The following is a 26159-nucleotide window of genomic DNA, read 5'->3' on the forward strand; positions in this document are numbered from 1 at the left end:
TGGGTCATTGACTTCAACTAGTGAGCCCAGACCTGTTAGTAATCCAGAGGGAGGCCCTTGAGTGGTGTGACAAAGAGGTGCAAAGAAATGAATCAGTTATGGTCAGGTCCATTATAGCCAAACTTCTATCAGCTTGTCAAGTGGTGGTCCCCACCCACCCCAACCCCTTCCCCTCCAAGCAGAGCAAAATAACAGCATGCAGGTAAGAGGTTCAGTCATCATCAACCATTTTTAAAGGTGTCCCATGGAGACCCTTGGCTTGTGTGACAGACCCAAGCTGACACCTGTCACTTTTACTGCTGTGGCAAGGGAAGCAGACACTTTTAAAAGCAGCCTTACCTCATGTATCACCTTGTTGGTATTAACCAGCCCAGAACGGAGAGATTCAAATGAAAATGCTATTTAACTCATCTTTATTTAAGCTTTGTATTTTGTAGGTAATTATAGGCAAGATCATTAAACTTTATTTACAGTATAAAATACAGTATTTTTTTTAATCAATGAAGTAGTTTTGGGTGGCAGCATATATTACAACTTGCACTGCCTTTGAGGCTGCTCTTCTTGACCTAACTACAAGAACATGAAGCCAAGTTTGACAGAATTTAGGGGCAAAAATCGAAGCTCTGTCTTGAATTCACTTGCCGGTGCAACAGGCTGTACCAGAAGCGTGACAGCAATAAGCTTTGCTTTTAGCAGTTAGGCTAGGCCGTGCTATGGGGGCCGGTCTAATTTTACACGCTGCTTACTTTGGCCTTGCAGCAGCGCTGCCTTTCACCCAATTTCTGAGAGAATCCTCCTCAGCGCTGTCCGGAAGGGGACGGAGAGTGCTGGTTGCATTATGCTGGCCTGGAACAACTACCACTACCTCATGCTAGGAACACTCGCTGACTTACCATGCTGAAGCGTTACACCTACAGGGCCTCCCTCCCCCTACAGGAGCAAGTGGGGTAGGCACTACTGAGCAAAACGTGTTGAACTAACTCTTTCAGATAGAGATAAAGCACAGAGATGCGCTAGGATGGAGCAGCTGTAGGTCTGGGTTCAAATAAGCGTACACAAGTGTCGTCTATTATCTACAAATATTTATTTTAACCACTTGGATGTAACTACAGGAAGCCCTTGGCACTGATAGAAAATATTGATTCACTGTTAGGTTACAAAAATTTATACATAGCAAAATTTAATGCTCTTTACATAAAAATATTAGGACTACTTAAACAAAACTTCAAAAACTCCCAGTCATAGCTACACTGAATTAGAAAAGAATTAGGCTTTAAGACACTGCCTCCATTATACCCTTATGCAAACACTGGGCTAGAACGTCACCTGCATGGCTGTAGAAATGTCTCCTTCATGCAACAGGTAAGAACATACACTAGGCTATTGTTGTCATATTTGCTCTACGTTGATCAACTTTGCCCCTTTTGTGAAACTGTCAAATTAGACTTCAATATGTAACCAAAAAAGGAAAAAAAATGGTAAGGAAAAAAAAAGAAGGAATCTCTGAAGTGAATACCCACCCCTACCCTAATGCCTTTTAATACTGTCTTGAAGAAATCTCTGCTGCCTCTAACTTGTATGCAGCAAACAGTCAGAACTCTCACCCCACACGGCAGCTGACCATGGGTATGACTCCAGGATTTCATTTTTTCCAAGACTGATGTGTTTTGCTTCCCCCCCCCCAACATTTATATATATATATATATATATATCATATAGAACAAACACCAAATATACCATCACTAATACTCAAGATATCACTGAATGCTTCTGAAACAAAAAAAAAAACAAACCCAAACCGTTAATTAGAAGGCAGACTCCTATGGGAAATGACTTTTTCAAATGGCACCAGTTTGTTCATTGTTGGGTTTTGTGTCTGAACACCACCTTTTCAGAATGCTCTAACTGATCTGTAAAAAGGACAACACGTAAGCACTGACTAGAAATTTGCTAAGCACCAAGATAGAGAAAGGTGGAGATCCTGCTTTATGGCTGTAATTTCTCTTGTTTGTGTGGAACTCTGCAAACCTTCCCATCCGCTCATGGGGAATAGTCAGCTCAGTGTCATTTTAAGAAGGTAACACTTTCCATGTCCAGTGTGGGATAATGGTCTCCTGCCGCTGTATAAATGCTAAAGACATTTATAGAAAATAAATATTAAGGCAAAGCTGACATTTATTTTCAAAGGAGGGGATCATTATCCAGGGGTCTACATTCCATCACAGGGCTGTTAATAAAAAGGACTAAAACTTGGGACGTGTGCTCCACGCTCCCACAAGCGCAGGAGCTTGGCTGCTTTGTCATAGAAAAGTGTGGCACAAAAGCTGAGGGCTGCTCCCCGGGCCCAGGGCGAGAGCGAGTTCAAAGAGGGCCCTGCCGCGAGGCGGGACGGGCTGCGGCCGTGCCGTGGCACGGGCTGGCGCTGCCCCAAAGCCTGGGCGCGGAGTTTCGTTTGGTGACTGGACTCAGAGGCTCAGTCACACGCCCCACGCCTGCCTCTGCCTAAGGCCTGGACAGAGATTTGCTCGCTGCCCGCGGGTTGGTTCGGAGCGCCTGCCACCGTTTTGTGCAGGACAGCAAGCTGTAGGAAGTGGCAAATAATAAACACCGAACGTCTCAGAGGAGAATAATTTGGTCACTGATTGTGAAGTGTTGCCTTTTAAAATGCCTGGAATAAAGCCTCCATTCTCTGTGTGAAAGGATGGAAGATTACCCATTCCCTATGAGTGTGTTCCAGGAGCTGGAATGTGAAGTTTTTGCACTTCTCTCTAATTTTGTTTGGTAGACACACATCTGTACTGCAGAGCAGCTATTTGTTGATTTGTCAGAGCTACAGAATTCTTCTGCTGAATTACTGTGACAGACATTTATGTGTAAGAATTGAGTTGCTCTTTTGACCGAGACTGGATATCCTGAAGCTCCTGCTCTTCTTTTGCTTTGATATCTTGGTAGGCCTGCATTTTGCTGGCATCCTTTAAGTAGGCCCAGTTAGAAGACAGTATCATGAGGAAGTGGATCTGGAAGAGAAGGGTGAGCATGATGGCTAGTGAGCATGTCAAGAGGCAAAGCAAGCTGCTAGTTAGATTAATAGACACTCTTTAAAATAATGACCAAAAAAACAAACAAACAAAAGTTATTCTACGTTAATAAAGCATCCAGTTATTAAAACAAGCACAGAGGCTATTTCCAAGGGTCTCTAGGACTCGGCATGCTAATATTTCAGTTGGTTATTCACAATTCAGAGGAAGTTAGTGTAACAGGAACAAAATGAGCTGCAGAGTTGTACGGATCCATTAAAATGCAGAGTGTGGGGAAGCAGGAATAAAGCTTTGTACGTGGCAACGTGTGCTCCGTAAACTACGAGGTGCCCAGAAGAACCAACAGCTCTCTAAGGGTGTGGTGTCTATGCAAATCCAAGCCCAGGTCCTGGCAATTCCTTTCCCCCAACGAGCAGATGAGAATTCCACCCTCCCCCTGGCAAAAGCCTGAAACTGTAAACGGTTTTATTTAGGTGAACAAGGCTACATTAACAGAGTGAAAAATCAAACAACAAAACACCAGTCCAAAACTAGGCAAAAAGCATGCAGGATGGGGGCTAAGAACTCTTCATCGTATGTTTTTATAACTACATTTTACGCTTCCATTGTCCAAGCTCAGGTGAAGAGTTTTACATCACATGTAGCAACTGCTTCTTTTGTGTTACTGTTATTACTGTTGTTATTATTTTTGTGTGGATTTTTTTCTGGTTTGTGCATTCATCTCTTCCCAGCTTCTTTCCACCATGCTTCATGCCCCAAACTCTACATCTGAAAACACTCATTCACTTCTCTTTGTCTGCTTTCAAATCCCAGTAGTGTGAAGAGGTCTCTGTGACCTATGCATGGTTTTGCTTCCCGTGCAGTCATACTTACAGTTTTGAGATCTGGCTACTGAGAAATCAGTTACTAAAGTGCAAGCCATACAAGAGCAGAAGCCATTTATAAGCTGCTCCTCGCTAGTTCAGGGTCCAAAAGAAAGAGTGTGATTGTTTTACGCAGAGCTAACGCAAGGATGCAGTTCCTTCCAGAGAGAGCGTGATTTGGCAGCTGCTTGGACATGAAGTAAATCAATCAACTTTTATCATTCATGCACTGGAAACAAAAGCCAACAACTAATCCATAATCCCTGGGCTTCTGATTTCTGCCACAAGATTAGTTTTGCGTCACAGGTTTTGTATGCTTGGGAGGGGGGTTGTATTTGGCCTTCGTAAGGAAAAAGAAATTAGTTAATTCTGACCCTGAACCCTTCCAGTCTGTGTTTGAGAGACGACTGTTGGAAAGCAAATGGAAACCTCCCATCCTCAGAAGGATGATTACAAACACCCCTCCAGTAACTGAGTCCTCTCGACATGCAAGAATAGCCAGATCTCGTCCACATCATAGTCCATGTACAAGGAGTCATTTTATTAATCTGCTCAGCTAAGTGATGCTCACTGAAGCTATTTACAAGTACTGTGACAAAATTCAGGAAGCTAGACTTTTAGCTTGGGGTGTCAGTGGTATCTCAAGCTACGCAACGCAGCTCTGTACTGGGCTTATACAATTTAGAATTTAGTGCAGCAATCTTCCCGACTCTTAAACTTCAAAACAGCATAGTTATATGTAGTAGCCATCATGTAGATCAGCTGGTGGAAGAGAACAAAATACAGCAGAGTAAGATACAAGGTGACGGCTCGAGCCCATTTGGGCAACTGGCGATACTTTCACAACAGACGTTATTCTGAGCTTCTTCCAGGGTGAAGATGCAAGGTAAGGAACTTGCCATTTAGAACAGGATAGGATAGAATTGTAGACTAGAATCACTCAGGTTGGAAAAGACCTTTAAGATCATCGAGTCCAACCACAACCCAACTACCGTGGCCGCTCAACCGTGTCCTCAAGCGCCACGTCTGCACACTTCTTGCACACCTTCAGGGATGGCAATTTATCCAGAGACAGTAACCTACCTACAGACCTAAGGCTGCTTTGTCACCAAATACTGAGTATTAAACCTGCATTTGGGTGACACAAGGTTAGGAGACAGAGGACACAGGCATCTTGTCAACATCTGTTTTTCTAGTTGCTACCTGTAATTGTCATTGCAGAGTAAGACTGGTCACACTGCCTGGGTCCAGACAAAAAATTCAAAGTGATTGATCAAGTCAACTAGAAAAATGAGAAGAAATAGTGGAGATAAAACCAGAAATAGTGGGTAGAAGGAGAATTTTTCAAAGGACATGCCAAGAATTTAAAGATGAGGGCGGGGGGTTAAGATGACTTCTTAAAGCGAAGGTTTTGGACCTGCTGACTTGTAATGACCAAGCAGAGCAGCAAATAATGGCAGCTATAGCTTGCCCTCCTTAACGTCTGCTGTTACTGTTTTTAAGGTACATAAAATTGCATCTTAAAGCATCTTAAGCCTGAAAGGAACACATTACACAATAAAAAACAGAAAAATGTTACCCACCAATGCTATGACAGTGGCACCAGCTCCAGCACAGGCCACAATGAAGAGGTGGTAGGACATGTAGAACTAGAGGAAAAAACAGGTCAGACATATTGAAGCAGTTGAGGAGAGTATAAAATGCACTTCAACTGTTCTAGAGATTAAGGATAACAAATCCATCTCTGTAGCAAGGTAGTCAAAGCTTTAGGGAAAAGAAGAATGCTCTCAAGTAATTGTCATCTTCTGAATGCTCTAACACAGAATCATTACAGTGTTGTGCTTAAATTGCTCTCTTTATACTATTAGTATTAGCTGTCTCCAAAACATTTGGATCAAGTTACTTATTACGCGGTGCCCAAGTGGCTTGGAGGCAGAAGCTGCACACAGGTTATCTGTCTGTACCTCATTTGTGTTGCAGATGTTCTCTAAGATGGGCCCACAGGCTTTGCCAGGTACAGCATTCCAAGGGATAATACCTGCAACACCACAGCAAAAGAAATCAGTGATTTTAGCAATCGACACCCACTCTGTGTTCCTCACTCAGCTATTCCGCCCACTTGCCAGTTGTGTTCCCATTCTGGGCAGCCGTGCGGTGACCAGTACAGACTTCGGTTGGCAGCAGGAATTCAAACAACTCACTCAAGTTGCTTTCTCCTTATACCAAGGCTTGCTGCCAAGGCATGTTCTCAGATGTGGTTTTCCCATATGGCAGCCAAATGGTTGGTTGGGATTTTGCACTTCAGGTCCAGTCACACACTGCCTACTCCTCTATTTAGCATGGAAGGGGTAATCTGCATCTCAGAGGTACTTGGCACCTTTCAGGATAGCACTTCCTTACTAGATGAAGTTCTACTTGGAAAAGTAACTGCTGTAGAAGAGTGTGAATATGGAGCTAGAGGGAAGAATTACAGAAGAAGGGTTTTTAGTTGCTGTAGGTAAAAAGGCATTAAGTGAATCTGCTACAAGAACACTCAGTCTGACGTACCTCACCTACTCCCAGTTACTGTTCTTACACGACTGACAATCTCAATAGTTGACAGGATGGAGAAGGTTTAAAATAAGCTAAACTTTCCTAACAGATGTAGAGCTTAAGCAAAAGCCATTTGACACAGGAGCAAGTCAGTTTGTCTTCCCCAGACAACTTGCAGTTAAAACTCGGCTGGTTGGAATTAGCACCTCTGTAACAGGCAGGACATGGATGTTATCTCAGGATGGTATGGCTTTCAAAAAGATTTTGCAGGATTTACTTTAAAGCCATCTTCTCTGCAACACTTGAAGCCTTTTAGCTACCACTTCCACCCAAAAATGTGAGGGCAGTTCAGTGTTATGGAGCTGCTTTCCTGTTAAGGAGCTGCTCCCTCTCATCGCTCGTTGAAACCCAAATGATTTTACTGGTGAGAGGAACAGTGCAGCCCCACGTGGTGCTCATTCAGCTATGAACCAACCAGCAGAAGCTGAGAGGTAGAGGAGCACACCTTCTCTCTGCACTCCTAGGCTTTGCTGAAGAAAATGCCTTCCCAACCTCTTGCTGTCAGTTTCCAAAAGGAGGTACAAACATTTAAGTGACTTGGGACTTCTTGCTTTTAAAATTAGTGTCTCTTACCTTTTCCTACTGGACTCACAGCCAGCATGTGAAAGGAAAACCTAGCTGTCTTACTTTTACAACACTGAATCTATTTTCTCAGCTTCAAGTGACTTAGTCCAAAGGGAGGGTTAAAAAAAAACCCTTCCTAGAAAACACCAGCTAAAATGAAGCCATAGTAACAGTGACAAAAGCTCTTTTGCACAAGGGAAGCTGAAAAGATTAGCTTCAGAAAAAATTCACCTTGAAGAATGGACTACTTGAAAAGCCTATTTTAAGCCATTGTCCCCACTCCCCTGCTACCTGCTCCCCCCTTGGATTCCTCTGTGTTATCAGGAAGTGGTATTAATTCTTTAATAGTTCAGGCAGGCTCTTGATAGCAGCTTTGTGGTCTTTTAACTGAAAGTAATTGTTAGAGCAAAGTTCAGCTGTTACCTTCACATTTCTATTAAGCACAGGGGTTTAAAACCCAGAATCTGGTTATCTGTTTCTCAGTGCTGTTTCTGAGCAGTTTGTTTTGAGGCTGATCTATCTTTAAACCTAACACTGTAGTACTGGAAACGGCTACAAAATCATTGTAGATAAATGACTTCCCAGCTCAGCTAAACTGATTGCATCTGGAAAGAGATCAGAACGCTCTAGAATTCATTAGAGAAGGACCAGCACGTCCAGGGACAGGAGATGCTTTTGCATTGGGTTCTTCTGATAAGGTTGGGATGAAACTGCTGAAGACAGACCAAGGAGAAAGGATGAAGCATTTAAGCAGGATTAAAGTAAGTACCGTATTGCCTGATGTCCACACAGATCTGGTCCCCAGGAACTGTCACATTTGTCTGAAGAGATTTGATGACTTCGCAGGTTGACCATATGTTATAGAACATAAAGACAGGCACGGCAGAGAAGCCAAAGACTCCAAGCCAGGCCACTCCAAGCACATAGGTGAGGAAAACAAACTGGGCAGAGAGAACACAAACACTTCATGTTTATTCTTTGAAAAGAGTGCTTGAATTTTCCTTGCAAATGCTTCACAGTAACCTCTAGGCACACTTGCAGAAATGCAGTAATAAACCACTGGCTCTCCCAGCACAGATGAAAATCAGTATTGGCCTTGCTTACAAATACTTTGGTAGTTTAAGTGCTGCTGAGAAAGTAGTTTGGGCATTTCCTCTTCTTGCCCTCCTGAAAGTGCAGCCCATTAATTTCTCAAGATCCTCAGCTAAGCAGGGATGCTGGCTGTAGGCTAAACCAAATAAAACTCCAACAAAAATCAGTTTCAGAAGGCTGGTTGGTTTGTTTGGTTGATTAACTGTGGCAAACTGTACAGCTTGCAGATCAAACCAGGAGAGGGAACTGCTGTTCACAGAGGTCTCCCCTACTCCCTGGCTTATTAAAATCAGTTTTGAGTGTAACCTCTCATGATAACTTGGTTTTGAAAGCAGACCCCAACTATTACAGCCAGATCAGAAAGATTCAACTGATCTGACATGTTGCCAAGAAGAAAATCAGTTACTTCGCTGCAGAGAATCAAGGATTTTCCACTGGCATCGGCTGCTTTGGGTTTGCTCTTAAATAAAAACTGGCATGCATGTTCTGTGGTAAGACTACAAGGTACATCACTCATTACTTTGGATAACTCCATCTCCACCTCCCCTCCTCCCACTGGACCTCTTCCTTTTCTCCTACTCGTCTAAGTTCCGTGGTGAAACAGTAGCGCTTCTCCTGGAGAGTCTAGGATTAGGATCTTGCTTGGGAAGCAGGGGCATACTGTTCCATCGTGTGTGTTCCCTTTTCACTGCTAAATTGTAACTGCAGCTGGACCAGAAACACTGACGCTGTAACTATCTTACTTGAAACTTGTCTGCCAGAGAAGAACAGCAAGGGCTCCGAGGGGAAAGATTGTCTCAGCCTGACCCAGAAGCGAGGGACTGAAGAAATAGTGCTGCAGCGGTGGGATTTTGCATCCTCACACGCTTCTGTCCAGATGCACTGCAAATGTTGTAACAGAGGTTGAGCAATCCTTAACAGTCAACAAAGGTGGGGCACGGGGGAGAGGTGAGGTTCAGTGCTTGCAAAGCTAAAACTCGTTTAAAAAAGCCCAGGCAGCCTTTCATTTACACACAACTGAAGTGAAAATCCCTGTTTCACATCAGATAGTGCCACACACCAGACTTGGGTGTTCTGTGCAAGAATGCAGAATTCTCTCTTTGGATTTTGGTAAGGACCACGTGGAGCAGTTGAAAGGATTCCTACAGATACACTGTAGGTAAAATGTGCATTAGCATACATGTACGTGGGAGAGTGCACGAGAGGAAGCACCCAAAGCCTTTGGAATTACCCAAAGCCTTGAACTTGTCAAACAGCCAGGAGAAAACTCCCTTGCTTTCACATTCAGTGTGGCAGCTGTGGGAAATGGCTGTGCTGCATTATCACAGCCAGCACAGATAATGTGGGGAAGCTGGAAGCCTGTCTATTGTAATGATCTTATGCAAGATGGAAGGGACTGCTTTGCAGGACCTTGCTTGGTAATGTAATGTAGGGAGAAGTAGAGAAGCTCTTGATCAAAGAGGCAAAACAAAATCGCTCTATGTCCAAAAGCTTCTTGTCTGTACCAAGCTGCAGCCACTAATCTGTGAAGATTATTATCGCTCCTTGCAAACCCTGTTCTAGACCCTAGTGTGTTTTAAGCAACTCTGCCACTCCACAGCAGCATGCAGGCATTTTGACACCATGAATGTCACCACTAAACACTGAAGTGTCTTACCAGATCCCCAAGACATTACTCAGCTGCCAAGTTCTCTCCTTCATTGTGTGGACAAATATGGGCAAACATGAAAACATGTTTTTCTGTCACATTTCTATGTGTAACACTGGTATTTGTATAAGCAGCTGACAATCATGTGCCTGCAGCCACTCAACTGCACAAGCAATTGCCTCTGCTAATGAGACTCATTGTATTTTTGATCTTCGGAAAATGGTGCTTTAGATCTAATGCTGCTCCTTGGGGAGGTTGATAGGTGCTAGAAAAAGAGCAGGCAAATAGCTGCTTAACTGGAAAACCATCAGACCTTATTTTCACTAGCTCTTGAAAAATCCAAGAAGTATCCCACAGGAGAGTGGAGAAATTGTTTTAACCCTCCTGCAAATAATCTTGCATCTCTCTTGTATTTAACCAGCCAAAAGGACTCATTTTTAAAGCACAGGCTATAGCTTGTATATTAAAATGCAACAAATCACATCAAAAGCCTCTTCTCTTTTCACCCACACTTTCCCGTGGGCAATCTGTCACACTGCTTAGCTTCCTCCAAAACTACAAGCTTTGAATTGAGATTTGCAGCAATAGCTTTGAAATCCTCTCTCAGAAACACAGTTATGCTGCTGCTCCTGCAGAGCCTGCCCTAGGGGGGCAATGTGGGTGAGAAGCTGAAGTTTTATTTTTAGTTGCATTTTGTTTAAAGTTTTGCTCTGCTACAGAAGTGTACTGCAGGGAAGATGTATGGCTTGAAGTGCTTCAGCTGTGCAGAGGAGACTCACTGGTACATATGTGTGCCTTTCGCCATCTGCAAGAGCAAGGCGGCAATACTCGATTCAAGTGCAAAGATGTTGTGAAGCTTCATTCATTATGCTTTAGTCTGGAGGAGCCACACATCCTCAAGCAGCACTGACTGTGGAAGCTGAAGGCATTGTGGGTTGTTACTCAAACAGGTCTGCAAACCACAGCCAGTTTACAGCCTGCCTTTCTGCATCGCTGCTGTGCTCCACGACTGAAAGCACGAATTCTATTTTGACTTGCCTTGAGTGGTTTAAAATCAGCAGCCTCCAGCAGCCTAGTGCAGATCAGCAGGAGCAGCTTTACAACAGAGGGAGGCCACAGCAGCTGCCAACAGTCCATCTGCAGCAACTGGGTTTGGATTTGACCAAGCATCCTCAAAGTTCAGAGGATGAGCAACAGGGATTGACTCTCAGCACCCAAGAAGAGTTCAGAAGGCAGATTTTGTTGTGCAAAACCACAGGAGCCAGGCAGTGCCCAACAGCTTTTCCTTTTCACACCCAGTAGTGACTTATTGGTGTTTTTCTACTTCTGTGCTCGAAATCTGCAGCTAAATTTCAAAGGCATAGCCTAAAACTGCCACAAAAAGGAAGGCTCCTGTTCCCATTTCTGATGCTACTCACCATTCCACTGATGCAGCGACCACAGGCTGTTGTTTTGAACTCTCCATGCAGCTCCTTCACTGCACTTGTTGTATAAAACCCTTCTGCCAAAAGGATTATTCCATACAAGAAGAAGAAGGATGCAATGCCGTAAATGACATACTGCATTAGCTGGATTCTGAAATGGGAAAGAGAAGAGATGCCATTAGGCTTAGGTCCTGTAGCTACAAAGCCAGCCCTCCCAAATCATAACAGGTATGAGATAGCTCCTTTACCAGAACAGTTGAAGGCTCCTTAATGCATTGTAAGCAAGCAGGCTGCAGGAGAGCACTGGTGTGACTGTCTTGCTTCCACAGGTGAGCAGCACTGATGTGTGTGAAACCTTGCTCGAGCATGCCCTGTTTGTGCTGCGCTTCCTACGCTGACTGTTATTAGTCACCAGCTCGAAGCCACACTTTCATGCCTCCACTATGGAGATTTCCTTTTTCCTGCTATCAATCCTGACACCTAATTCAGGGAATGTCTGGCAGGGACAACACAGGGCTCTGAAATGACAGAGGCTGAACTATTAGGCTCCGTGGCAAGTCCTTTGACTCTAGGATAGGAAGCATTCCCTGAAATTCTCTGGGCAGCCTGATCTAGTTGAGGATGCCCCTGCTTACTGCAAAGGAGGTTAGACTAGATGACCTTTGGAGGTCCCTTGCAACCCAGACCATTCTATGATTCACCTTTTCTACCTGCAAAATCCAGTGACTGCAAAGCCCTGTAAACTCAGTGATACTTAGGGATCCCTGGGCAACATACAGCCAGGACGCGTTTAGCAATGCCAACAGAGAGCAATACTCACAGCCACACTCAGCTCAAAGGGAATAATTGCATCTCTAGCTCCAGAGAATCACAGCTGCTGTCTGAGGCAGAACATGGCTCTGGATGGCTCTCTGATGTGGCTTTTTACAGCGATTTTTGTGGCTCCTACTCATGCTTAAAAGGAACTCAGCCCAGCAGGAGTTATTTGAGGCTGCAGGTCTGGATTCACCGTTAGCCAAAGATGGGACTGTCAGAGAAGGCACAGAGATTTGGGGGGATTTAAGTTGATAAAAAATTCAGCAAGCAAGCAGGGGCTTCTCCTGAGGAGGAAAGGTTTGCTCTTAAGCCAGGAGGGTACTTCCAAGAGAGCAAGTAGTTTCAGTGCCTTAAGGCACCACAGTTTTGAGCTCCCCAGAGTGTAATTATTACATTGTTGTGTTTTGTTGAATGCAATATTCAGGAAACGCTTCCTTTTGAGGTACTCTGAAAGTAGCCAGGGGAGGATGATATCAGGATGCGGTATCAGCACTTCCCTTGAATATTGAGGAAGTCCTCAACTGCTTAAAAAAAAATCATACCAATCTACCATCTGCAGTGACTCTCTTCAGGTATTTTTACTGTGGCTAGAACAGATAAACAGAAAGAATCATTTATGAATGTTATCCATCAGAGTCAGCATTTGAAGCTAACAGTTTTGGCTGACCAGATCTTCCACACAACACCTCTGGTCTCCAGAAGTCACACTTGGTTATTAGAACAACTTCTCCACAACTGAACAGCTTCTCCTGAAAAGTAATCTGATGGCTGGGATGGCTGTCTTGGGTGAAGCTATTCACAGAGCAGCCTGGCTAATTTTATACTGCCAGTTTTGTAAGGATAAATATATTTTTCCTCACTTCCCCCTTCTCCCCCCCCCCCAGATCTTACCACTCTCCACTAAGTAGCTGCTGGCATAGATCTTCGAGGAGCATCTGCATGTTTTAGCTTAATTTAAAGAAAATTGATGATTACCATGTGTACAGTTAGATGTTATCCAGACAGATACCATGCCTCTTGTATCAAAATAGGATATTGCTCATTTTAAACTATATGTGGGAAGTGTTCTGTTTGTTTTCCAAGCTGATTAAAAATAACAGGATAAATCTGTTGCACCTGTGCTGTAAAGCATGAAAAAATTAAGTCAAGATTGGAGAGGGTATAGAAGGATTCATTTCACCATCATTAGCAGTCGAAGAGAGACTCAATGGCTGTGACTAGAAATTAGTAATATGAAACTGAGATATAAAAAACCTTACAAAAATTACTCCAAAGGGTAATTACTACTCCAGAGGGTAATTATTACTCCAAAGGGCATATTATATCTCCATGGCCTGAAATTATTTGCCCCTTTCTAGCACCTCTTCTCCCCTGCCTTTCTTCTTAGGCCTCCACAGAGTTGAGACCTCAGTTGCTTTAGTAGGAATTATGCATTTCCCCAGGTGCTGATGCTGACTTAACAAGAGACCTTGCCAACAACTCACCAAAGTTTAAAACTTGATGCTGCTACAGCTGCCTCTACAATTTTGTCTGTTTTGCTCCAGTGAAGACCCACCCAAGGGCAGAGTGGTTTGCTACTCAGTCACTGATGCTTACGGTTTCTTGCTAAATTTGGTGGCTAACTGCAGGGTCCTCACATCTCATGCACTGGAGCTGGGGAGACAGTGCCCAGACACAGCCAGGGTGTGAGGGTGGAGGGCACTGGCATGGGAATTCCCAGCAGGGTACCGTCTCAGAGAACGTGGCAGATCTGGGCACAGAGGGTGTCCTGCAAGGGGGGAAAGCCCTGGAGCAGTGCTGCAGGACTGATGCCAGCGATCCTGGAGGATGGAAAGGGGTCAGTTCTGCAGGCAAACTATGTCTATGTCTGCAAGCATATAAAGGGGGTCAGCAATGAAGGAAAAGTAAAAAAGGAGAAGTAAGTGTGTCAAGTTGAACCATGACACCAAAGACTCCAAGTAATGTCCTAAAGACCAGGGCTTAGGGGCAGGCAAGCAAAACACGCATGCCTTGTCCATTGCCAGCACACCTCTGTGTGTGCAGCACCCACAGGCACACATGCCACATGGAACACCTCTTCCCAGGTGTGTGGCCTGCACAGGGACCCCTCCCAGAGACCTCAGGCTGCAGCAGCTGCCCTTCCTCATGCTATGCCTTGGGATGGAGACATCTCCAGGGCTCAGCCATGTGCCGTGCCCGTGGCTGGTGCTGACACGTGCGAAGCAGCAGGCAGGAAGCCAGACTCTGAGCCAGAGAGCATCCTGACACCAGGCACAGCCACCGAGAACCGCAGCTTGAGCACAGTTCCTGGCTGCTGCTGGACAGAGCCTTTCCACAGCCTGGCAGTCCAGCTGCAGGGGCCACATAAGGCCCCATATGTTCAGCCCACAGCTTGGGACCTGTGTGCCCCATAGTGTCAGGGGGAACGAGAGGCTTATGCCAGTAGGGCTGGACGCTGAGGATGGGCCCTGACACAGGTGTCCAGGTCTTCCCCAAGGTGTCTTGGAGAAGCCTCTGGAACATGAAAGCCCTAAATATTTCACCAGTGGTTATCTGCAAAGGCTATGGTTGCAGAGACAAACATTTACCCTCTTTTCTAGGCTTTTCTTATCTGTACAATACCAATCCACCTTCTCCTGAGGGAGGATGGACAGAACAACACTTTCCTGTTATTCCTGTCATCCCTTCAAAACATTCTGCCACCAACAAACACTAAATCCACCCTCTTCCATTACCCCTTGTTTTGTCACTACATGCCCTAATGAAAAGTGTTTCTCCATCTTTCTCAGAGGCCTCTGAAAGGCTGCAATAAGGTCTCCCTGGAGCCTTCTTTTTTCCAGGTTCAGCAACCCCAACACTGTCAGCCTTTCTTCACAGGAGAGGTGTTCCATCCCTTTGATTATTTTTGTGGCACTCAGGACCTTCTCCAACAGGTCCATGTACTTCCTGTGCTCAGGGCCTCAGAGCTGGATGGAGTACTTCAGGTGAGTTCTTACCAGAGAAGAGAAGCAGAATCAGCTCCCGTGGCCTGCAGGCACACTGCTTTTGATGCTGCCCAGGATATGGTTGGTCGTCTGGGCCGCAAGCACACATTGCCAGCTCACACCCAGCTTTTCATCAACTAGCAACATCAAGCCCTTCTCTGCAGGGCTGCTCTGAATCCCTCATCATCTAGTCTGTATTGATACTGGAGGTTACTCTGACTGAGGTGCAGAACCTTGCCTTTGGCCTTGCTGAACTTCGTAAGGTTCGCAGAGGCCCACTCCTCGGTTGTCAAGGTCCCTATGGATGGCACCCTGTCCCTCAGGTGAACCAACTGCACTACTCAGCTTGGTGCTGTCAGCAAACCTGCTGAGGGTGCACTCAGTCCCACTGTCTTTGGCACTGGTGAAAATGTTAAATAGTACTGGTCCCAGACAGGTTAAGCAGGATCCACAGTCTGGTTCTTTGTGCATGAACACCACCAAAACACCGAGTGCTGCTGGACAAGCAAGCAACCTAACACTCAGGGATGAAGAGTGAGGTTTGAATCCATGGCTCTTCATTTAGCATGAAGATGTTATGAGGAATAATGGAAAGGGGAGGCATACTTACACTTCACTCAGCAAAGCATGGTCACTGGCAGTCGTGGAGAAGTGCTGCTCGAGGATAGACACAGTTCCCGTGAGCGCCACGTGGCCGCAGCCGCAAAACAACGCTACCCCCGAGAAGCAGAGAATGGTTGCCACGAGCGAAGCATATGGCACTCCTCCTAGGCACTTAATGCAACATTCAAAGCAACCTAAGCAGAGGAGAGAAAGTAAAAGAAGCGCAATGAGCAAAAAAAAAGCAAATTACGAGGAGGAGAATCTCTGTCCTCCACTTGGTAAAAGCCAGAGGGACTAAAAGGCCCAGGCATTGACATGCTAAGCAAAAATCTATAGGCTGTGCAAGACAGCATCGTCCTCTAAAGCAGTGACCCACAGATCTGTTGGTATGGACTCCAAGCCCAGAAAGTGGGCTGAGTGCTGCTGTCTTTACAGGATGAAGAGATCAATGAGACAGTCTGTGAAATGGAAAAAAGGGGGGGGGGAAACCCCCAACAACCACCACTTGTCTAAAGTGATCCATTGCAATTCAGCTGCTCATACAGAGCTCACCACGTTTGATCATGACTAAAGGCAGGAGCACTGCTATGCTGGCACTGCTCTGGAAGCCAGAGAAGCAAACAGCCAAGACAATGAAGCCTTTGGGAAAAGTAAAAGATTCTCTGCACTCTCATTATGAAAGGAACACATCCAGGTTTGCAAAACTTAACTACCTTAACAGTGTCCTATGGCTCTCCAGTTCCTGTTTGGTACAGCTCAGCGTGAGGTTGTAGGGATAGAGGTATTCAACGAGAGAAAAACTGAATGGGGGTCAGGCAGAACTAATTCTTACGGAGAGCAGCGAGATGAAGCTGCATTACAGACAATGCATTTCCAGCTTTGTAGGAGCACACTGGATTCCCAGCGATGCCTGAATGCAGTCTGCAGTAGCATAATCACGGTTTTAATGAGATGTATCGCTTAAGCAGCCTGAGCTAACGAAAGACCCTCTCAGAGCTGCTGTTCTACAAAGACCGCAATAAGGAGGCTGCAGCTGAAGTTCCAGGTTCCTCCCGAGCACGCGGCCTGCAAACCCATCTGCTTGCAGAGCTGGGGAATGCAAATTGGAAACAAACACAGCTTTTAACTGCACTATAATGGTAATGGCAATCCATACCAACTCATTACTTCAGGGTGCTGGCATTAAGCTGTCTCCATTAATGTGCATTTCATACAACTGCGCAAAACAGAAGCCATTAAGACAGCGCTTAATGGAGCGCCCGGCGTGGCACGTCGCAGGAGCAGCCCCGCTGCTTCTACTGGAAGGTGCTAAATGGACAAAGCATTGGAAAGCAGGAAGACAGCTGGCGAGTACGTCACATCTTCTCACCCCAAAGATCCCTCACAAAGATCAGCAAGTCTCCATCCACCACATGAGGCCGGTTTATTTTTATCCCACTCTCTTTCCCACTGATGAATGAGTTGCAGAGCAGGCACTTCCGTAAGGCACTGGGGAATAATAAGCAGCTGATAATTGAAAGCTTTCCCATTCCATAAGTGGAAACTCCTCTTTTAGAGAGTCACCAGCAGTGTCCTAGTCAGGCTTAAGCAGCTACCACCACCGAAATGACTTATGAAATGCCACTTCACTAACAGCAGACAAGACTTAATTGTACAGAAACAAGCCTGGGAAGCATTTATAGTCAAGCCCACAGCTGGAGTCCGCTCAGTAGGAACGATCTTCATGACAAAAATATCGCTGAATGAACAAACACTGCAGCTCAGCAGTGATGGGGCAAACAAAACCCCAATGTGTGCTCTATCAGCGGAAATCATCTCTGGGTTTCATCTTATCACAGAGGGCCAGAGTCGAATTCAGACTCTAGCCCTTGCAGAGCAACCTTCTGCTTTGGGGAATCTTCCTGAGTGCAGCTCACAAGCAACACGCCAGATGCAATGGCAGTTGTACATATGAGGCTGGCTCGCCTCCGCAGCATCTCTTCCAGGGTCAGGCCCAAACACCAAGAGTTAATCCAAGAAATGTTTGCACCTGCTGCAGGGTTAGCAGTGAAGGATTATCTAAGAGTAACCATGCTCTGATCCACTGGGCAATGCTCAACATGCGTGGCTACAGCACAGCACAATATGAATGGCCTTTGGGGCTGCACTCCTAAAGAAGGTGGTGACTAAACACTAGATCATTGCTTTGTGTGGAGGAGGTTGATCACCTCATTGTGTTGGTGCAGAGTGCTTCACAGAAGGATCCCAGTGGTAGGAAATGGAAACAGCTGGAAGCAAAGCCAAGGGACTGACAAGATCCAAAAGAAAAAGCTGCTGGTCTCAGGAGGTGGAAGCAGCCTGCTTGCCAAAACCAAGAACTGGTGTAGACCCAGGACCGATGATTAACACTTCCCAGCTAGGTGCTTGTACCCAGTACCCCACAGCTGGCTTTCCAGGCTACTGGCAGAACATTCATTTGGGATAGTTCATCAGATCCTGCATTCAAACACAGGACAGTATCTGCCAGTAATCCAGAGACTCTCAAACACAGCCCAACAATTTGCCTCCCCTCACCTCCCAGCAGATGGAAGTTGCACATAGCATCTTCCTGGTCATAATCTTTCTTTCTGTACAGCTCAAGCAGAAAAAGCACTGCAATACTTTGGCGGCTTTCATTTTACAGTGCAGATGACAACAGAAAAGGCACACTCCAAGAGGTGTCTAAAGCAACCATGCCACTTTGAGCAAGGCTGAGAAAACTGCCCAAGTGTGGAACTGCAGAAACTACTTGTCCTTGCACCAAGACTAAAGCAGGAAGCGGAGAGACTTCAGTTCAAAGAGAAACACCACACTGCCAGCTTGCGAGTGCAGGAAGTGTCCCAAGCCAACATGTTTCTAAGAGACAGCATCCATCCACAGATAGTCATTCTGCACCCAAATTGGCAGCAGAGCTGCACAGCCTTCAGCTAGAGGGTAAATAACTGCAGGACACAACCTCATCACAGCGCTGGGGCTGTCAGAGCCCCCCACAGATCCCACTGAATACTCTTTATGAGCAGCTTAAATCCGTGCCTAGCCTGAGCAATACAGTTTGTTGCATAATCTTGTTTTAAAGCAAGCCTAAAACAGTACCAACTAGAGCAGCTTTCAAAACTGCCTAAAATCTGAACCTCATCACATACTCTATTTACCAAGCTTCCTAAACAAGGAAGGACTCCAGGAAACCTCCTTTAGGATCTCTCTCAGTAAACCCAAGTCAGCAAGTGTCTTCACACAGTACAACTGAAAAGCCATGACGGTGCTTTGCCTAGTTTAAGTTCACAGAATAACTTGCTAACATACTGATGGCAAGTGCAGGCTGAAGGCTGTGAACTTGATCTGATAATTTAACTACTAAGACTAAACCAAGTTTAGTTACAGTTGTCTGCTGGTTTCCCTTTTTTGTGTGTGTGGCCAACACACTGAACTTTTCAGCTGGATATCCAGTTCCAACACAACTGTGTAAAACCATTTAAATATGAAACTGTACAGCACAAACACACATCACTGCATTTCCCCTTTCAATGGCCATTTTGTGCAAAGCATCACTAGAACCTTTTGTGCAACTCAGCAGAATAAAAACATTTTTTGTCCTCAGGCTGGCAAGCAGCAGTTGCCATGGAGGCAGGTTAATAACAGCCCAATGATTTGCCCAGAGCTGCCTGTGATCTTGGCTACAGATTTAATACACTCTCAGAAGGAGGCCAGCTAAAACAAGGACTGAGATTATTCTCTAGGGAATGAATGCTATTAAACACACACACACACAAAATATTCTTGCTAAAGGACAAAAATAAAGAGAAGATAAAAACCAGGAACCAGCTATTCTTTTAATCTCCTGGAAACTATCAGTCACAGGAAATTGGTAAAGGATGAGCCTACATATGTACACAAATGAGCAATTGGTTGCTTAATGCACGAAGAAGAGTTATACAATCTACCCAGCAGCATACAGACTATCACATACATGCAGGGGCTTAGCCATTCAACTTCCCGTGGCTAAACAATTGTGTGGCTAAACCTTCTTTGGTACTTCAAGTATGGCTTTGAGATTCAAGCTCAGAAAAGCAAGGCAAAGCAGAGCTAATAGAAAGAGCTCTTAAAGAAAATAACTAATAAGACTTCTCAGACTCTGAACTCATGCCACCATGGTCAAGATGGAGTGGAATGTCAAAATCTGTGCTTCAGAAATGACACCACACAATGCAATGAGATCAGGGAGCTGTCTTGCGTGTTCCCAGGGCTTGCTCTAGGAGGTTCACACATCCGCTCTTAAAAGTACACACTTGAAAAGATGTTCACAAAGCTACCCCTCAAAGCCAAATGTGGAAAATGTGACATAAGGAAAGAGTGTTGACGCCTCCTGGACAGAAAACCAGCCTGTCCTCTGAAGTGCCAAACTCCTCCTAGGTGCAACTAGCACCTCAGTGTATCTCAGACAGGAACCTTTGATCCCAGAGTCAAGGTCACTATGGAACAAAACCACAAGGAACGAAGAAAACCCGAAAGGAGATTTGCAAAGCTCTCCATTTCAGGGATCTAAACCTCCAGGCTCCTGAGGCCATTTTCTGAGTTAGTTCCCACTCTCTTTTCCTTAGAGGTTTCACTTCTTCCCCTCCCATAAACCTGTCTTGCTGTTCTGGAAGATCAAGCGATGGGCACCGTTTGTCTTATCACATCCTGTGACTGAGCAGTGCATTTTTAGGGATCCTGGCATGTTAAATACCTGCTCTGCAATGAATATGCAGTAGGAATTACCTGGCATGCTCCACCACACTACCACCAGCTCTGCTGGTTTCAGCACCACAGCTCAGGAAGCACATGTGGAGGAATTATTTTAACAAATAGAAGGCTGCAAGAGCCCTAAGGAAAGAAAAAGCACCAGGTAAGATCTTAAATGCAAGCACTATGTAACATCTTAAATGCAGCCACTGCATGTAAGTCAGGCTTACTGTTACACATACATGGGAGCCTGATGTTGGGAGCACTAATCCCAAGTCACAAGTATATGTAAGAAGAGAGCTCAGTCCTTTAAATTCACCCTCTTTCCCCACTGCTGAAGGCTACCCAATACCAAGCATGCACAATGCCACTGGAATCCTAACCACCATGGATCTTTGTCAGAAAATGACCTTTATGCCAATGAAAGCAGATGCCCATTTTACTTTCTGTGTTTGTTTAAATCTCCATTCTGGATGGCTTTATGCATGCTACAGTCTCACACCTTACAGCATGACTGACAGTGAGGGATGAGGGAATACACTAATACTTCAGGAGCAAAACCAGCATTCACCTTCTCTATGAGAACAAGCCAGTAGCTGCTGGTGTGATAACTTTAATTCTCACTTTTATCACCTACATCAGCATCCAAGGGTCACTGGCAACAGTATAATAAGATAAGAATTTAATCCAACAAGGGTAAGTTTAAAGCATGTGATAAATTTCTCTCCACACTTTAATAAGGGCACTAAAGTAAAAGGGCTGTGTGTTAAATCATCTGGAGTTCTTTGTTGAAGCTCTGTGCTTACCTGTTCTTGTTCATCTTAAATGTTGCTGATTTACAAAACCTGGCACACAACATAAAGCCTGCTGCTAACCACAATAAACTCTCACTCACCACAGTTTTGGACTAAGTACATTAAACAGACTAAATAAGTGATGAAGATAAAGCCTTTATTTTTCTCTAACAAATCTCTCAAAGCTCTTCCACTGAAGACTTCCTCAAGTTCAAGCTTTCCTAGTTTTGTCTCTTTGTTCCTGCCCAAATCAGAAGTTCTGAAATTAGCTTATGCTCTTCATGAGAGACAGCTAGCTTAATGCAAGGGTAAAGGCCTAGCTAGATCAATAATCTTACCCTGTATTTGCACCCCCCTCTCTTCCACAGTTGTTAATCAATAAGTACTCCTTCCTAGCCAACAGAGTTATCTCCAATGGAGATGACATGACCTTTGGAGACCACAGACTGCTGCCTCAAGGGATGAGACCTGAGATCCATCAAGACCACCACTCATTTTTTACAGTGGCTAGCACCAGATGCTTCATTCAGTGGAAGCACAGTGAGATCTGGGATAGTCTGACCCATCCTGCAAGTCTCATCCAAATCTCTACTATTTAAAAGCTACTTGAAGAACATGCAGGTCCCTTCTGAGGGCTGGCAGCATTAAATGCAACTTCTCCAGGTATTTTGGAGACAAACAGGAGATACTTCGTTTCAGAACTCTCGTACAACTAGTCCCCCACTTCTGAGAAGATGCTGGTTTTCTGTTACCAGTTTTAAGCCTGTCACTTCTAAACCACATTAGATGCTTCCATATTCTTGTGGCTCAGAGAACTGAAAATCCTTGCTTGTGTCTCCTGTGCTGGAACTAACAGAAAGAAACCAAGGGAACTTCCAGCACCTCACTGACTGGAAGTACCATTAGCAGACCCCTTTTGAAACCCACACACCACCAAGTATCTCTATGGCTCTCTGTGCGAGTAACAATAATAAGCTGCTTCTAACACTCCAGAAAAAAATACAGTAAGCAAAGGTTTAAAACCCATTGCATTCTTTTTCTAACATGATTAGCAAAAAAAGAACCCCTTGCAGGTGTTATGAATGTTCACCCACGGCAAAAGGCAGATTTCTTTCCTCTCACTAAAGGAAACACAGTGTTCAAATCAGGGAAAAGGCTGTACTCTACAAGCAAGATTTGTCTCTTCTGGATGCTGTTAAATGACACAGAGAAAGGCTCTAAGAACAGATGGCAGCAGACATAATCCCCTTTTCTTCTTCAAATCTCTGGCCCAAAACAGCACTTCTTAAAGAAAAATGAAGAACTGTACTCCTGCTGCAGGAGCTGAACCTGTTTAACGTGAGGACAGATGATCTAAAGGGTCTTTTCCAGGCCTTATCTAATTTATCATCTTAAAATTTCTTGAACTCTCCCCACTCCCCATCTATATCTCTCCAGGGCTTTGCAGAGCTCATTAAGGTCCCATGTGTTCTAAGGCCTCCTTTTCAGACAGTGCAATCTCTGAAACATGAATCACTGCACCCGTGCCTACTGCAGCCACCCATCCCAGGCCTTTGCTTTGTGAGAGCAAGGAGTCAGACCTGCATGGGAAGAACACTACTGCCCCATGAGACAGCAGGACAAAAGACTTGCTCTTCTCCAGCCCTATTGCTCTTGAATTAAAATTAATGAAGTTCTGACCTTTGTTCATGTCTGTGCTGTTTTGCTTTTGGCCTGTGAAACAGTGCACACCACAGCGGAAGAAAAGTACCTAATTTATACTTTGGAAAAGGTCTTACTTCAAACAGGTTTGTGTGGGGATCCTTGAGAATGGATATTGCTTAGCTGCATGCTACTTCTGCAGAAAAAGGAGGCTTCTCACATAAAAGATAGCTGAATCAGTACTGATACAAGCTTTGGCATTATTCCTCCTGGAGACTCTAGATCTAGTGCTTTATTATCCAAAAATAACCCTTGGGACTTCTGCACAGCCTGAGCATGTGGAAGGGCTCATTGACATGCAGAGCTCAAAGTTCAAACACATTGCACCAGCAAGGGCAGCTGCTGGCCCAAACTGTGGCTATAACTCTGAGCTGACATATGCACAATTCACTGCTCAGTGTGCCTGAAAACAGTCCTCTTTTCTGCCCCCATCCTGACCTCCCTCCTCTTGCTTCACCTAATTTTTACCTTCTTGGAGAAAAACTCAGTAGGTCAACATGCAAGAGCTGCTGCTTCAGTATGTGCCAGCTTAGGTGACCATATTTTGGACAAACTCAACCCAAAGAGATAAAACAGATGAAGCAACAGGCAGACTGCCAAAGATACTCAAATGCTTGAAGGTCTAGATAAGCTCCCTGAGGGAAGTACAAAAATACCTAAGCATTTCATAGGCACCTAGACCTGGTCCTATGAGCTACTTCAGCAGTTCTGTGAAACCTTCTGTAAAGACATTTGGGTTTCTTTGATCCAGCCATCCTCCAGACCCAACTGTACTTGGCTGACATAACTTTTAAGGCTGACTTTAACCAAAGCTCAGTATCTTACCTCGAAGACTGGAGTTCAGGCTCTTAGCTCCACCTTTCTGGCAGCTGTAATTCACCTTACTCTCCATCAGCCTTCAGTATTCAAGACAGTAAGACTTTTGCCACACTGGATTTCAGCCTCAGCTACCAACAGCTTCCCCAGTTGACTCCTCCCTAGCTACAAAGAGGCAAACAGAAACACAACCTCTCTCTCCCTGGAGCTGAGGGCCAAACCCAGTGTGCAGGGACTTCAGCCTGGCAGATCTAAGATTCAGAAGGTAAACTCTCTGTTTCAGAGACCACTGAAGATGCCAATATCTTCCCAGACATTTACCCAACTATGAGCTTACTCAGCTATGGAACGAGAGGAGCGGTGTGAAACCTGAACCACAACTGCTGAAATCCTTTGCTTCTCAACAGCTTTCCTGCAGGTATTTTCCCAGTTGAGTCTCCCCACATCATTTCAGAATGCAAGCTTGCTTCAGGAAAGGAGCAGGCTGTTTCAGTGCCATGCTCCATATTCACATGCACTTCTGCACTGACAGAGCATCTGGGGATGTAAGTTAAGACCAAAAAAAAACCAAACAAACCCAAGCCTGTTCCACAAAGCAAACGACACCCACCCAGTCTGGAAGAGTGCCTACAGCTAAGCTCCTGCTAAACAACCATTGCTAAGTCCCTCTTACTAAAGAAAAAGATGGTGCTTTATTTCCTGGGGAAAAAAATGCTTTAGCCATTATGAAAGGCTCATTAAGCTTGCAGGTGTTTTGGCTACAGCACTGCAGTGAGTATTCTACACTGAGTCTCCCCTTGTTCTTCACATGTTAGACAAAAGCTTAAAATGGAGAGATCATTGTCATACATGGAGACCCTGGATGCCACAATGACTGCCACAGAGGTAGTCTCCTAGTGATGTCTGTTCAGATACTGACAGAGGAGGCAAAGTAGAAATGCCTATACTACAAAGGCACCCAAATATTAATGTGGCTTGTCAAAGAAACATAGTTTATCTCAGCCTGGTAGCCCATGCCACCCAGCAGCAGGGAGCTGTATGCTGGTACTGAAGGGAGGCATGTTACAGCTGTGACTTGTGACTGAAGTGACATTTCCCCTCCATTCTAAGGGAAAGGAGCAAAACCCAGCATTTTCACTGTGGCTAATCCATCACTGGCAGATAGATCTCACTCAAGACCATCTCAGAGGAGCTTCACTGCTGCTGCTAAGTCTCTTAAGTTCTTTAAGTGCAGCCATTGCAGTTCAAGTGCAGTACCTTCCCTTGAACTGGCATTTCTGAGCTTTGTTGGCAGGGGTTTTTTTACCCCCACCATCAAGAACCCTTTCATCTTCAAGTCCTCCATGACAGGCATCACGTTTACCTGCATGTTATTTCAGGATGATTCCCAAGACAGCCTGAATAGGGTTCAGTTGCTTAAACAAGAGTTTCTAGCACCATTTCAGGTGCCAGACTCCCAGCTGCTGCAACAGAAGGCCGTGCATTTCCTTTGCATCCTGGCTCATCTGTGCCAGCGCATACAGACACGCTTCATCACCAGGGACAGCTGAAGGGGCACAGAACTGATAACCAGGCACCTGGCCTACTGCCTCCATGTCTTCCACAGTTTAGGAAGGCTGTGTTCATAATCTATCACTCCTCCTGGAAGCATTTCTTCCATGTATAAAATATCCCACATGCACTGATTAGAAGTTTGGGAACGTCTCCTGGCAGCCCCAAGTCTATCACCTAGGCAATTAATCATACAACCTGGCCAAAGTTCATACTGACACTGAAGATGGAGAGCATGATTTGCAACCTAAGTATCTGCAAAAAAACCCCAACAAACCCCAAACAATCCAAACACACACACACAAAGCCAGCATTCTGAAATACATAAACATTTGAATCCCAAAGAATAAGTGTGTGGGAAAATACACTGGGAAAGGGAAGGATTAGGCAGCAAGCTTCGGTGACTATTTCCCCCCAGTTGCTGTTGAAGTCTCTGATGCGGAGGTAGGCATCTCCAGCAAACAAGCTGTCAAGTAGGCTTCAGTCAATCAGCTCCATAAGGAGAAAAGGATTGCAGGATAGAGCTAGCTGCAAATGCTCTCTCTGAGCATTTATATCCTTCACTGTGTTAACCCTCAGTCAGTCTGGAATTTTCCAATGCAATCAATCATGTGCTAGATTTCAGGTATCTCTCTGAGATGCTTCCAAACTAAATTCCCCACAAACCCTTAAAGTTCAGGAAAACAAATTAGGATGCTTCTGAAGTCTCAAGTCAGATATGGAAAGGACAGGTATATGGAGTCATCAAACCCTTTTTAAAGGCTCATCTGAAATCCTCTTTAGGCTCTGACATAGATACTTGCTTCGTCTAGCAAGAGAAAAATGCAAACCAAACCACAGAATACTGTCTAGGAAGCATCTTGCAGGGGACCAGTAAGTCAGGTGTGCTGTCACTGCTTTAGTGTCAATTACTGCATTTGTGGCTGATCAGTT

At 44.9% G+C, this 26159-nt stretch overlaps 1 protein-coding gene across 5 annotated transcripts in view; it reads right to left on the minus strand.

The window, feature by feature from the left end:
- Positions 1–377: 377 nt before the first annotated feature.
- The window catches only part of GPM6B (glycoprotein M6B), a 108436-nt gene continuing 82654 nt past the window's right edge, over positions 378–26159 (minus strand). For 3 of the 5 annotated variants that reach the window (XM_054163366.1, XM_009896979.2, XM_054163365.1), the window contains 6 exons: positions 15632–15818; positions 11216–11372; positions 7827–7998; positions 5866–5939; positions 5485–5550; positions 378–3017 (listed from right to left, as the gene is read on the minus strand). In XM_054163366.1, coding sequence (XP_054019341.1) covers positions 2868–3017; positions 5485–5550; positions 5866–5939; positions 7827–7998; positions 11216–11372; positions 15632–15818 — 806 coding nt within the window. In that variant the 3' untranslated portion in view covers positions 378–2867. Of the gene's footprint in view, positions 4664–5484; positions 5551–5865; positions 5940–7826; positions 7999–11215; positions 11373–15631; positions 15819–26159 lie in introns of all 5 variants that reach the window. The other 2 variants (XM_009896980.2, XM_009896981.2) reach the window with 1 other exon arrangement.

This window comes from Dryobates pubescens, chromosome 8, assembly GCF_014839835.1.
Source record: "Dryobates pubescens isolate bDryPub1 chromosome 8, bDryPub1.pri, whole genome shotgun sequence".
Classification (NCBI taxonomy): domain Eukaryota; kingdom Metazoa; phylum Chordata; class Aves; order Piciformes; family Picidae; genus Dryobates; species Dryobates pubescens.